The following is a 14,013-nucleotide window of genomic DNA, read 5'->3' on the forward strand; positions in this document are numbered from 1 at the left end:
ATCGTCAACCCCCTCCCCAGCATCTCAGAATGACCCTTTCCCCACCTTTTTGTAATCTGTTAAAGAAAACCAACACCATTATCTTCTCGAAGCTGAAGCACTATTCCCAAGGGCTGTTGCAGGTCTCCAAAGGCCTTTGGCAACTGCCTGAGGGTTGCAGAGCTCTTTTAATATCCCAGGAGCCAAAACAAGGAGGAGCCCATCACTGTTCCATCCCATTGGAAATATGGGACAATAGTTGCCTTGTTCATGTACCCTCTGCTCTGTTCATGTACCCTCTGCTTGGAAATGCCAGGGAGGAAAATTGGAACCTTCTGCATGCAAGCAGGCAGGTGGTCTTCCCAGAGAGACCCCATCCCCTGAGGGGAATATCTTACAGTGTGCTCAGACATGTAGTCTCCCATTCAAATGCAAACGGGGGTGTTCCTTGCTTAGCAAAGTGGACAATTCATGTTTGCTATCCATTTGTCCTCGTTGCCCTCTCTGGTGCTTACTTTCTCTCCCTTTCTCCCAATGGGCTTTATTCATCCTCAGTGATGTCATCATGCATCTACTTAGTACATTTAGGAAGCTGCCTTATACCCAGTCAGATTCAGTATTAAGTCTAGCTCTGTACATACCATCTAGCTCAGTATTGTCTTCACAGCCTGGCAGCGGCTTCTCCAAGGTTGCAGGCAGGAATCTCTCTCAGCCCTATCTTGGAGATGCTGCCAGGGAGGGAATTTGGAACCTTCTGCATGCAAACCAGAAGCGGTCCCTCCCCTAAGGGGGATATCTCACAGTGCTCACACACATGTAGTCTCCCATCCAAATGAAACCAGGGCAGACCCTGCTTAGCAAAGGGGACAATTCATGCTTGCTCCCACAAGACCAGCTCTCCTCCTCACCCCATCTCCTCACTCCTCCATCGCAGGCACCTGGCAGCCCCATGGTGTTGGCAGTGCACTTCCTGACCCAGCGGCCTGTGAGGAGGCGGTCCTGATGCGGCCACTCAGCTGGCCTCTGCACATGCATGGCAGCCATTTGAGAGGTCGGTATGGCACTTGGTTTCCATGTTGACCATTCAAATGGCCTTTGAGGATGCACAGAGGCCAACTGAGGGGCAGGAACAGGTCAGCCTATGCATGGGCTCCTGGGTCAGGGAGCCTGCCGCTGCCACCACCGTGAAGAGGGACTTCCCATGCAAACATGAGCTGCCCCTCCCCACACCACTGACCAGTCCTGAACCATCCCAGGAAGACCTTACCAGCGCTATTTTTTTCCTTCAAATTTTAACAAAGTGGACTCAGACACCATCCTCTTCTGCTCAGCCCAGCTGTCATAAAACACTTCTCCTGAATTTTCTTCCTTAAAATTTCCTATTCTCTCTTGTTTTGCCTTAAGTGGTCCCCAGGAACAAAGGGTTTCTATTCTGCTACTATAGCAATCTTGTATGTACTTTAAGTTGCCGGGCAACGACAAATGTGCCACCCACAGGTACTTGCCTTCAGATGGTCTCAGAAACAAAACAGGGACAAAGAAAAGGAACAATAACAGAATTTATAATGATTCCTTAAGATGCTATTAAGCCTGGAACACTTCCTGCCAGTTGCAAACGAGGATGCTTGTGGCCTCTTATAAAGAGGCTCACCTATTAATCTGCACTTATTCGGATTTCTTTTTCACCTAATCTCAGAGGTTTCCACCCAAAAAATCCGAGACGAGACCTGCAGCGCAAGAATCAAAAGTCAGCATCGTTGGACAGCTGCTGAGGGCTCAGTGGCTGTTTCGGCCCATCTCTTCTGCCCCTCAGAAGTACTCCCTTTGACCTTAAGGATTACGCAATCCTCAGGGTCCTATTTCCAGGTCACAGGGAGCACTTCCGGAGGCAGGTAAGATCAACGAAAACTGCCCCCCATGGGCATTTGCAGACTAGTCCAGAAGACAGCATCAGCATCCATTATCACCAGCTCTTTGTTTGTAGCACTGCTGGTTCCTTAGTCAGGATGTCAGCCAGTATCTGTTCTTCTATCAAATAATCTACCTAATATACTGTTGTAGGGAAGGGATCCCACTTATAACAAAGCAAGTGTGTATGAAAAGAACACACTTGCCCATTAAAAGTATATTGAGTAAGACATTTAAGGTCCAAGTACTTGTAAAGGTTTTTGAAGGAAGTTGCATACTTGGACAGAAAGCCTGTGTCCCTGAGCTTTCTGTGGCCCCATTTGCATGTAATGGGAAACTGGAGTTGAAGGGGCCCAAGGTTGAATTTCTAGTACATCTGAATGCGTGCAACAGCAGTTCGGACACAAAAGTGACCTGAGGTTCCCTCCCAAAACTCAAATTTGAACCTTCAGTTTGTAGTGGGTTTCACCACTCCTATCTGAGGTTTGAAGGTGTCAGTTTATAAATTCAACAATCAATCAATCAATCAATCAATCAATATAAAGAGGAGGGGAAGATCTGAGAAGCCAGATCAGAGAGAGACACAACAAGAGAGGGGAAACAGAGAGGAAGACCCTTGCTTACTATCTCTTTGCCTAGTGATCAATAGGGCAGAAGGTGTAAGTCGATGATGCTGGAGCTGTATCTCAAATATATATACCATACCCTTATTACAAAATACATTTAATAATACATTTACATTAAACATACATTTAATTTAGATTATGGGGCTATTCCCATGATCAGCTAGAATCGGGCTGGGGAGCCTAGCCCAATTTTGGCTGATTGTGGGAACCCCGGTGGCTCCCAGGGGGTTAACCCGCCTAAATACCCCTCCCCTAAAACCGGATTTGCAGAGCGAGCGCTCCGCAAACCTGGTTTTTTTAATCGTGAGTAGCTGCGGCGTGGCTCTGCACCACAGCTACTTATGAGGAGACCCCTGGAGGGGAGGCAAAAAGCCGCCTCCCAGCTCCGGGGGTCTCGCCAGCATGCCCTGCACGCTCGCACGGGGCACACTGGAGCTTCCGTGGGCCAATCGGCCCCCGCTCCTCCCAGCCCCTGCTGGCTCTGTCACGGAGCCGGCAATCATGTGGGCGGCCCAGGGCTCCCTCCCTGATCGTGAGTGAGGCTAACCCCGCTCTCCCCGCTCAGCTCACCAAACCGGGTCTCACCGATCATAAGACCCGGCTCTATGTTTGCAAACTCACAACTGAACTTTGGGGGGGGGGAGGGGTGCATTTGCCAGATAGTCCACAACAGGTCTTCAAATCTCCATCCTATTACCGCAGTTTGAGTTCAGGCTTACAATAAGCCATCCCTTTCACCAATGCAATAACTTGCTCCTCTATTTTTGAGAAAATCCTCCTGTGGATTAATACCTTCGCTTTCCCATTTTCTTGCATGTAACATTCTTGCTACAGATACTAGACACATTATTGGTTCACGTTCATTTGCATCCATTGTAGGTGGCACCTAATTATGCTTGTGGCCAGGTATCATGATAACCTGGGCCCTTTCAGATTGCACTGGGAGACCCTCCTAACCTACATCCATCAGCATTTAACAGACTAGAGTGCCTGATGAACTGGTTACAAGAGGCCATCATGATGCTGGTGCTGCAAGGTCATTCCTTGCCTAATTGCTTCGGTTTGGTCATTATGTAAAAACAGCCCAGTTGCAGTTGACTCAGTTCCTATCTAGTCCAGCACCCTGTTTCACATACTGGCCCTCTAGATGCCTCTGGAAAGCTGGTGGTCTGATAGCAAGCATAAATTATCCCCTTTGCTAAGCAACAACAACAAAAATTTATATTCTGCTTTTCAACAAAAATTTCCAAAGCAGTTTACCTAGAGAAATAATAAATAAATAAGATGGATCCCTGTCCCCAAAGGGCTCACAATCTAAAAAGAAATGCAAGATAGACACCAGCAACAGTCACCGGAGGGGTACTGTACTGGGGGTGGAGAGGGCCAGATACTCTCCCCCTGCTCAATAAAGAGAATCAAAAAGGTGCCTCTTTGCCCAGTTAGCAGTGAACCTGGGACTGTGAGAGCAAAGCAGATGCTCTCCCACTGTGGCTCTCCCATAGCCACAGGCTATGGCCTCATTCCCTGGAAGACCCAAGTTCAACCCCACCCACCCCCCATTCACCCATAAAACTCACTGGGTGACTCTGAGCTAGTCACTTGCTGCTCAGTCTAACCTACCTCGCAGGGTTATTGAGAGGATAAGCATGACCATGTACACTGCTCTGGGCTCCTCGCAAGAACAGCAGGATATACATGTAAAAATCATCTTGGTTGCCCTCTTCTGCACCTTTTCCACTACAATGTCCCCTTCGAGATACGGTGACCAGAACAGTACACAAGACTCCAAATGTGGCCACAGCATAGGTTTGTATAAGGGCTTTAGGATATTAGCAGATATTTTATTTTTAATCTCCTTCCAAATGATCCCGAACAGCTGCCACACATTGAATCAACACTTTAGATCAGGCCTGCTCAACTTCGGCCCTCCTGCAGATGTTGGCCTACAATTCCCATAATCCCTGGCTATTGGCTACTGTGGCTGGGGATTATGGGAATTGTAGTCCAAAAACAGCTGGGGGGCCTAAATTGAGCAGCCCTGCTTTAGATGAACTGTCCACAACCACCCCAAGATCCCTCTCCTGGTCGGTCACCAACAGCTCAGACCCAGCTCAGACACTGTATCACACAAGTGCAGAAATGGGTATTTGGCTGGGAATCCAAGGTACCTGACAACCTCCACATACATCTAGACACATTTAACTGATTTATTTAAAAATTGTTAAATATTGTTCCCTCCCAGATTTCCTGCCCCAAAGGCAGCCTGAGGCAGCATGCAACAAAGTATTAAGAACATCAATGAGATTTATGGTAAGAAGGCAATTAGGGGAGAACACGATAAACTGCAGCACCAAATGATTATTTATTTATTTGATTTCTATATCACCCTTCCAAAATTGGCTCAGGGCGATTTACACAGAGAAATAAACAAATAAGATGGAACCCTGTTCCCAAAGGGCTCACAATCTTAAAAGAAACATAAGATAGATACCAGCAACAGTCACTGGAGGTACATTGTGCTGGGGGTGGATAGGGCCAGTTACTCTCCCCCTGCTAAATAAAGAGAATCACCACATTAAAAGATGCCTCTTTGCCAAGTTAGCAGGGAAATGATACATTACTAGTCCCAACACAGAAACATCCCAAATACCATCCAACAATAACCTACCAAAATCACAAGATAGAACCTGATGTCATCTCAAATAGGATGCAATCCAGATGTTCTTGACGGTCCAGAATTAGAAATGGATGGATGGATGGATGCACTGCTTCCCGTTCAGTAAGCCATCAAAGGCACTTTCCCCGTGAAGCTGTCCATGATGCTGCAGTCTGACTTTCCTTGTCTTACCTCACCTTATTGGCTCATGTCCACAGCACAGGCAAGCTGCAGAGGAAACTTCCTCACTCATACTGGCCATTGTCTCCCTCAAGGAAATACTATAAAGACTTCAGTCTGGAATTTCCCCTGGAACATACAACATTCACTCTGTCTGATGCCTGGGTCCTGCTCAGTAGCAGTCCATGGCCCAGCCCCAACTTATTCCAATTTCAGTTCTCAAAAGCCACATCCCAAATGATGATCAATCAAACCGCACAGCTGTATGTGTGAGCCAGCCCATAAGCTTACAGTGAACAGAATATTTTACACCTGATCACTGGCCAAGGTCACTCAAAGGATCTTTATGACTAAAGTGTGGATTGAATGGGAGTCACCTGTGCAGTAATCAAAGACTAACCACTATTCTTTCAATAGTGAAAGAGCCTGTCAATCAAATAATAGCCTGTCAATCAAATAATTGAGACATACTGACTAACGATGTCTTAATGTGCCCTCATTTCCTTTGTTTTGACCTCGCAGCTGGATCTCAGAGCCCTAAACTATTCTCATTTTGAAATCACAACATCCGCTTTTATCGGCAAAGCCAGAAATTAATTATATATATATTCTCCCAAATGAACAAGAAAACATGTTCTGCAGGCCTACATTACCAAAGAGAGACTGAAATACCAGCATATGGTACGTGCCCAACTACTAAAGAGGTGAATTCATCAACTTATTCTTAACAATACAAAACCAAGGGAAAAAGCTTTCATTTGTGAATAGCAACAACCTTGGACATAATGGATTTCTAATAGAATATAATGTAAACCGCCTGAGACATTGCGATAAGGACTTTTGTGGGTTTTTAAAAAAAAAACTTGCAGAGAGAGAGAAAAAATGTGACGCACTTTGCATGAAAGGAGGAAAGGTCTTAATTTAAAATATCTTAATGAACACTCAATTTGTGTGGGCAAATTGGAGAACTTGAGATGAAAACCTGACGATAAGGAATAATACTGTGGAAGGGAGGAGGAGGAAGATTAGAAAAGTAAGCAAATTTGAAAAGGCTTCCCAAAGATAACAGGAGCAGAAAGGAATAAAAGACTAGATTTATGAATGCATTACCATCTAAAGCCATTGTTCGCCTGACTTTTGGGTATATTGCAACTTTTATGGTAGGCAAGTCGAGGAGAAAATAGCAGTGGTTAGAGGCATGAGGAGGGGAGAATAGTACTAAGTACACTAAGGGTACTCAACAGTCACCTTGGAAATGTTAGGAGCTTGCTTGATTTCTCATCTTCGTACACACAGTTCCTCTGAAGGCTCCTGAAAACCAAGTATGAAGCTAAAGGTACGACATAAATACTTGCACAAACTTAATGATGTGGCTGCTGTCGGCCACATTGTTGACTTGGCTTTGTACTCTGCCTGCCAACTTACTGAAATCACCTTGTCTACCATAGAAAATGACCACAGAATCGTGCCTTGGGCTGATCCAAAAGGATCCTTCTTAGTCCCCATAATCTAGTTGCTGTGAAATCTCACAAGTAGAACAAAGGTGGGAGGGAGAAATAACAGGCAAAACTAACAGTGGTTAGAGGCATGTTATGTTTGGAAACTGTAAGGAAATTTCTATACAAGAAGTGTATAAAAATGAACTGGATGTATTTAATGGATCATTTCTACATTTTTTAATTTCTTATTTATGTATTTAGTACATTTTTATACCGCCCTATACAAAAAAGTCCCTGGATGGTTCACAATCTAAAAACCATTGAAACATTAACACATTAATTTCTTGCTAGTTTAATTAAGCTAAACCCCATTATTAATTTTTATCATCATCATCATCCCACCTCACTGGCACCATCCGGCCACTCATCACAACATCTTCTCCATTCTAGAGTGGGATCACCCTCACATCCACTGCAGCAAGGCCATCTCCATGGGTAGAAGGAGAAGCAGGACAAAGAAGTACTTTGGCAGACAACCATATCCTTAGCCCTTCAAGGCAACGATCACTGCTTGTTAGACATGCATGTTTGGAACAGTTCCCTTCTGCTTCCAACCCAAGAGCCTGCACCCATCCCCATCACTCCCTACAACTTTGGTTTGGAAAAGACAAATACCAAACATGCATCATTTTCCCATCCATGTTGATGGATATCTGGTATAAGAACTTATGGCATATCGTGATCTCAGAAAAACTAAGCCATATTATTCGGTCTCGTTCAAAGCAGACAACAAATAATGCTTTTTTAATGTAATTTGGTCAGACTTTATTCTTTACACTAATTGGGAAATTATGGTTGTTTTCCTCCCTTAGATAATATTAGAGTTTGGAAGGATTGATGAATTGGGGTTTGTTGTATTAGGTTTTGCTGTTTGTGTTTGGATCAATGTTGTTTAGCCTTGTAAATTTGTTTTAATAAAAAAATGGGGGCGGGGTATTTCCCCAGATCTATTTTTCTGGTTACAGGGGAAGGCAATCCACCTTTGCAACATCCCTACAAGACAATTGACTCTCATGACATGCTCCTTTGTCTCAGCTGAAGTGGCCCCTCCCTCCCCCAAGGGCCCCCACAGAGTGACCATCTTGCTCTGAGGGGAGGAGAGACAAAAGAAGTGAGACTAAGGCTCATGTGAATATGTACATGTGTGGCTTGATATATTGTTCTTTTTAAGAGTTTTGTAAACCGCTTTGGGAGGTTCACCTGAAAAGCAGAATATAAAGACAACATAAAATAATAAAAATCTTCTCCACATATGGACTGGATGCATGGAGGGAAAAGAAGGCTGTGCCCACCTGCTCCCCCAGCTTCTGTGCATCTGGTGAAAGGTCTGAAAGACACACCTGCCTGTGCACACACAGAGGCCCCTCCATTTCATCAAGAATTCCACTCATGCAGAGTTCTTCATCGCATGGAGACTTAAAACTGAACATCCATAAATGCTCCATGGTTCCTTTCAGATCTTTGGCCAACCTGGAGAGGCTGGGGTTGCACAAATAGGTGCATGGACATTGGGGATAGAGGCTGTGATCCTGCTCTGCCATACGTAAGTTCAGTCACTGCATAGAAGAGAAGGTATGAACAGGACTAACCCTGGAAACCAGCTTTTGCAACAACTCGTATGGTTTCCTGGCACAGGGTTCTTCAAATATAAGATAATCTCCAGCCTAATGGCTTTGCATTTAATTGAGGATGGGGCCACAGCTCAGTGCTAAGAGTGCTTGCAGTGCTTCTTGGCATGCAGAAGGTCCCAGGTTCAATCCCTGGCAGCATCTCCAGGTAGGATTGGGAAGGATTCCTGTACTGGGAATGGGGCTGTAGCTCAGTGGTAGAGCTTGCATGCTGAAGATCCCAAGTTCAAACCCTGACATCTCCAGATAGAGCTGGGCAAGATTCTTGCATTGGGGATGGAGCCGTAACTCAGTGGTAGAGCATCTGCTTGGCATTCAGAAGGTCCCAAGTTCAATCCATGGCATCTGTTCTCTGGATAGAGCTGGGAAAGATCTTTGCCTAAAACCTTGGAGAGCCACCGCCAGTCCATGTAGATATTATTGGGCTAGAAGGCACAATGGCCTGACTACATCTCAGGTAGCTTCCTATACATTCCCGAGAGCAGGGCAGATAGAGATTTAGACTATATCTCAGTGACAAAGCATGGGACATGCATTCAGAAGGTTGCAGGAGCATGGCTATAATTGAGCAGATGGGTTCAAAGAACCCGGGGCTCCCAGCTCCTGAGGGCCGCCCAGCTCCACCCCTCCCTATTTTCTTCATTATCTCCCTCACTCCAAGGGGCCACAAGGGAGAGAGGCGAACACAGATCTCTGCCCCGCTAACGCCCCGTCCCATGTTCAAAGTCCAAGCAGGACTGACCCTGAAGAGTCACTACCATCCAGTGTGGACAGGACTGAGTTAGGTGGAACAGTGGTCTGTCTCAGAATAAGGCAACTTCATCTGTTCATATTGTTATTACATTCATTTTTATACCATTTTTCAATCAATGATTCCTAGGGCATTCTTAAAAACAAACCTCAATAAAATCACAATAATCAAATACAAAAAAAGGATAGCTTATGTTTTGTTACATGAGCAGGTGATTCTCCTAAACCAACACCACCCAGGTGAGCCAACACTGCAAATTAAAAGAAAGATCAAAGTTAAATATTTGCTCTGGGCGCAACAATATTTGCAAATCTGGAACGGATCTTTTCCAAGTCTTCTATTTGCATACTTTAATTAATCCAAAAAATATTAAAACTAATCTCACAAAGGAACAGGTCAGATTATTAATTAACTCGGGAGTCATTGCTTTTGTATAATTTAGCAGTTCGACACAACACAGAAAACGGTGTTAATAAAAACTAAGTTACTGTGACAGGTATAATTTCACGGATTAGCAAAACTTCCAGCCTTCTCGGCGAGTTTATGGCTAACTTTAAAATTTTAAGTTACCTCGCTTCAATTAAAAAGAGATTGTTTTTTTCCTCCAGATGAAAATTACATTACATTTTCCCTTTAACCTCAATATTTCTCTGTTAATGTGATTTTTCTTCCACGCAGCTCTACACGCAACGCAGGTCGCAATGGCCCTAATGGGGAAAAAAATCTAAGCTGTAATGTTATTTGATGTTGGGTAACCCTTTCCACTGACTGTCTAAAGAACAAGAGAGACCATTTTGTTAAAAGCACAGCTGTACTTCCAGCACAGTGGTTGAAGTTCTCAAAATAAAGTTTTTTCTGTTCTTTTTCATTCCAACTCTATAATTATCAACCAGCCACCTTTGGGGAGGAAAAAGAGCTGCTTGGAGCAGGATCAGAGTCTGAATGGTAATTTTATGCATTTTGTACTAGGAATGGGTGAGCAACCTTATTTTTGCCCCCAAAATCAAAAACACTCTTTGATAATTACTGTTGGATGCTCAGAATACCCTGAAATGCTCAAAGGATGCAACTAATGACTATGGACCTTTCATTGACTGGAAATGATGCTCTCAGCATCTTTTACTGCTGGGAATGATGGGATTTATAGACCAGCCCTATCATACCCAGCAAGAGGAGAAGACATTCAAAGCTTTGATAAGACCCAGCTGAGCCAGGGGCCTGGGAGATGGGAAGAGAGCTCTGTTGGGCAGGGCCCTGAGTGCTTGCTTCTGCTCCCCTCTGCATAAGACCCAGCTGAGCCAGGGGCGTGAGCTGAAGGGCGAGAACATAAGAGCACTCAGTCTTGTGGCTCTTGGTCAAGTGGAGAACAACTGGACTTCAGCAGCCCGATGGGTGCCAAGATGCATTTAGCCAGGACTCTACTTTTGGAGCTCTGTAGCTTTTTACTGTTTTATCCTCTTTTAATTAGCTCAATATTTATTTTAAGTTTTCAATAATGCCCGCAGTTTCTCCTGTGTACTCCCCACCACCACCACGCCAGAATTATTTTTAATTATTTTTAATTTTTGGAACCTTTTCATCCTCTTGGAGTTTTTCCATCCGTCACCCTTATCTGCCGGAGGAATGAATTCAAAGAAATGAGCCCGCTCATTACCAGAGCAACAGCCTGTTAAGGCAGGGAAACAACAGAGACTGGACCATAAAGATCTTGAGAATTATATTGACGCATTTCCCACCAAAAAGAGATATGCTGTGTTGGACGATGAGGTTTCCAACTTGCACAACCAACCTCCCTTTATTGCTGCTTCTTCTCTGGTGAAGAGGACTCAGGAATTAACTGAGGCTAACCCTGATATTTCTGATGCTGATACACTTGAAATCCTTTCCAGGCAGACAATATTAATTCTGGAAACGCCTTTGGGCATATATGAAAAAATGCACAAACTGAACAAGAAAATGAGAGGGTTGAAATCAGTTATGGACTCCCTAGGGGAGGCTCTGAATGTACAAGGTGTAGCTAATAACAAATTCCATAACAAAGGGCTTGATTTGATATCAAGGAGAGAAGATTTACACCTGAGGAGTTGTATTAACGACTGTCTTATTGTTGTCTGACTTGACCAGCAGCCATAATTCTGGGGAACATTACCTACTGATATGGGGACTTGATTTCTCTGGAGCTTGCAAGAATAATGCCAAGTGTCGTAGCTAGCTCTGGGTTAGTATCTCTGGTATCTTGGCGAGTTATTATAGCCAAGCCCTTTGTTATGGAATATAAAAATATGTAAATAAAATATGTAAATAAAAATAAATAAAATTCTACAGGGCCAATGCAGATGCAGTGATGGCCAGAGAAATTTTAGATCAGAAGAAGAAGTACAAAATATTGATGGGGGGTGGGGAGAATTGCAACAAGGGAGGCCTGGGAACGGTTGTATTCTGCCTCCGGAATGAAAAATTCAAGAATATTCTGGAGGATCATGTCGGTCAGTCCCAAAGGGAGCTCCCTTAAGTGGGATGTCATATTTCGGCAGACACTTGGGTGACATACTTTAAGGCCAACTGTACTAGGAGTACACCCTTACCACGTCATTTGGATGAGCTTCCCACTTGGCCTCCGGTCACCTCACCTCTCAAGAAATTTCTAGTTTAGTGGCCCAACTAAAACCAGGCAAGGCACCTGGAGTGGACCTGATCCCTGTGGAGTTATTAAAAGCAGATCTTGATTGGTGGGCCCCAGTTTTGGCAAATCTCTTCTCCTATATTGATCGGGTAGGGTGTATACTGGAAGAATAGAACACAGCTGTTATTGTCCCTGTTCATAAGAATGGTCAGCACTCTAATCCATCTAATTATCGCCCACTAAGCTTGTTGAGCATAGTTAGCAAAGTGTATGCTAGACATCTTTGTAACAAGCCTATTGATTGGGTAGAGCAAGATAACCTCCTTAGAGACGAACAGGCTGGCTTTCGTGTTGGTCGATCTACATTGGATCAGGCCCTGGTTCTAAGACAGATAGAGGGAAAGCATATCAACAATTCCTCCTCCTTATACATGGCATTTATTGATTTCAAAGCCGCTTTTGATTCTATCCCTACATATCGACTCTGGAGCAAATTGGCCAATACCCCCATAGACCCACGATTACTCTTCCTCATGCTATACAAAAACACCACATTGAGAGTAAACTGTAATAATAAAGGCCACTTATCTGAACCTGCTGCTATGCAGAAGGGGGTTAAGCAAGGATTACTTTAGCTCCCTTTCTGTTTAATTTTTACATTAATTTCTTAATCCCCCTCTTAGACAACCTTGACATCCATCAGCCCAAGCTAGCTGGTAGACCTATCTCAGTTTGACTTTATGCCAATTACACGGCCATACTATCAAGAACGCTAGTTGGTATGAGGAGGGCGCTACAAAAGCTCACACAGTTCTGCAAAGATGAGTCACTTTTAATAAATACACATAAGACCAAGGTCATGGTACTTGCCAAGAGACCAAAATAACATGAGGCGGTTCCCATGATCAGTGGGAGCCACCTGGGGAGGGTGAGCGGGGAGAGGGATTGAACCTGGGACCTTCTGCACACACAGCAGATACTCTACCAATGAACAATGGCCTCATTCCCAATACAGGAGACTCTCTCAGACCTACCTGGGGATGCCAGAGATTGAACCTAGAATCTTCTGCATGCAAAGCAGAAGATTTCTCAAGGGGAGGGTTTTTCCTCGAGGAAGGGATTAGCAAGCATCCAAGAACAGGTTGGATTGCAAGCAGAATGAAGGCAGATGGCCTGCTGTTGCTGGTCTGTCCCCGCCACAACTCTGCTTCCTGTCATTCATTCAGAGGTGCTTGAATTAGTCAGCACCTCACTTCGAATGTGCTCTATACTACTCTTGTTCTAGAAGATCCCTCAAGACAGCTTACAATAGATTCAGTTCAATACAAGGTTCTGCAGTGAACATGACAATAGACTTTCTTCCCAGCTCTCTGGCGTTCCTGACACCACTTCTACTGGTGGTCTATGACAAGGGCCCTATGACAAGCTAAGGGTGGGGCCGTAGGAAGAGTCACCCTCCAGGAAGTGTGCTGTCTAGCAACACAGGTTGCAATATGGGACAATACAGAAGATAGAAATGAACGAACACACACTCACACTCCCTCTTCATCTAACTCCCAAGCAGTACTTAGGACCTCAGAACACACCTCAGAACACCTCAGAACACACACATTCCCCATCTAATTCCAAGGCTCAGGAGATATTGTGGCATTTTCAAGTTCAAAGCAAGCCGTATATCTTATCTTAATTGACAATAACCTGAATGATTTCCAGCTGCCCTTCCCTGACACTGTAAGATTCTTAGAATGCCAGAAAGCTGCACCAATATGAAAACATACCCCCCACAAAAAGGGAACCAAATCCTATTCAAAAGTAAGCAAACAACCATAGCGATAAAAGGATCAATTCTTCCTCCTCTTTTTGAAATAGAAATGACAGCTGTGGCACAGCTTGGATTCCTTACCTGCCTTCGACATTTGGATCGATGTGTTCACATACAATGGTAGCGGTGGTCTGTGTCCTTCCGTTGTCTACATCTTGTTGAACTCCCCACCGATCTGGGTCAACAACTCGGATGTCTATTATCTTCACACCTGGGGCAGCCTTGATTCTGCCAGAGGGGAGAAATGCACAATGTTAGTTCTAAATATTACTTCAGGAGAAGGAGGCTTCTTAGGCCTCAGTGAATAGTTTCAGAGCACTTGGTTCTGCTGCATGCACCCC

The 14,013-nt window shown here is 44.4% G+C and overlaps 1 protein-coding gene across 1 annotated transcript in view; it reads right to left on the reverse strand.

Moving 5' to 3' along the window:
- TMEM132B (transmembrane protein 132B) overlaps window positions 1-14,013 on the reverse strand; it is a 322,459-nt gene that overhangs the window by 178,541 nt on the left and 129,905 nt on the right. The window contains exon 3 of the mRNA XM_053280195.1: window positions 13,754-13,900. Within this exon, the coding sequence (XP_053136170.1) occupies window positions 13,754-13,900 (147 nt within the window). The remainder of the gene's footprint in view (window positions 1-13,753; window positions 13,901-14,013) is intronic.

The sequence above is a fragment of the Hemicordylus capensis genome, chromosome 15 (genome assembly GCF_027244095.1).
Source record: "Hemicordylus capensis ecotype Gifberg chromosome 15, rHemCap1.1.pri, whole genome shotgun sequence".
NCBI classification, from domain to species: Eukaryota; Metazoa; Chordata; class Lepidosauria; order Squamata; family Cordylidae; genus Hemicordylus; species Hemicordylus capensis.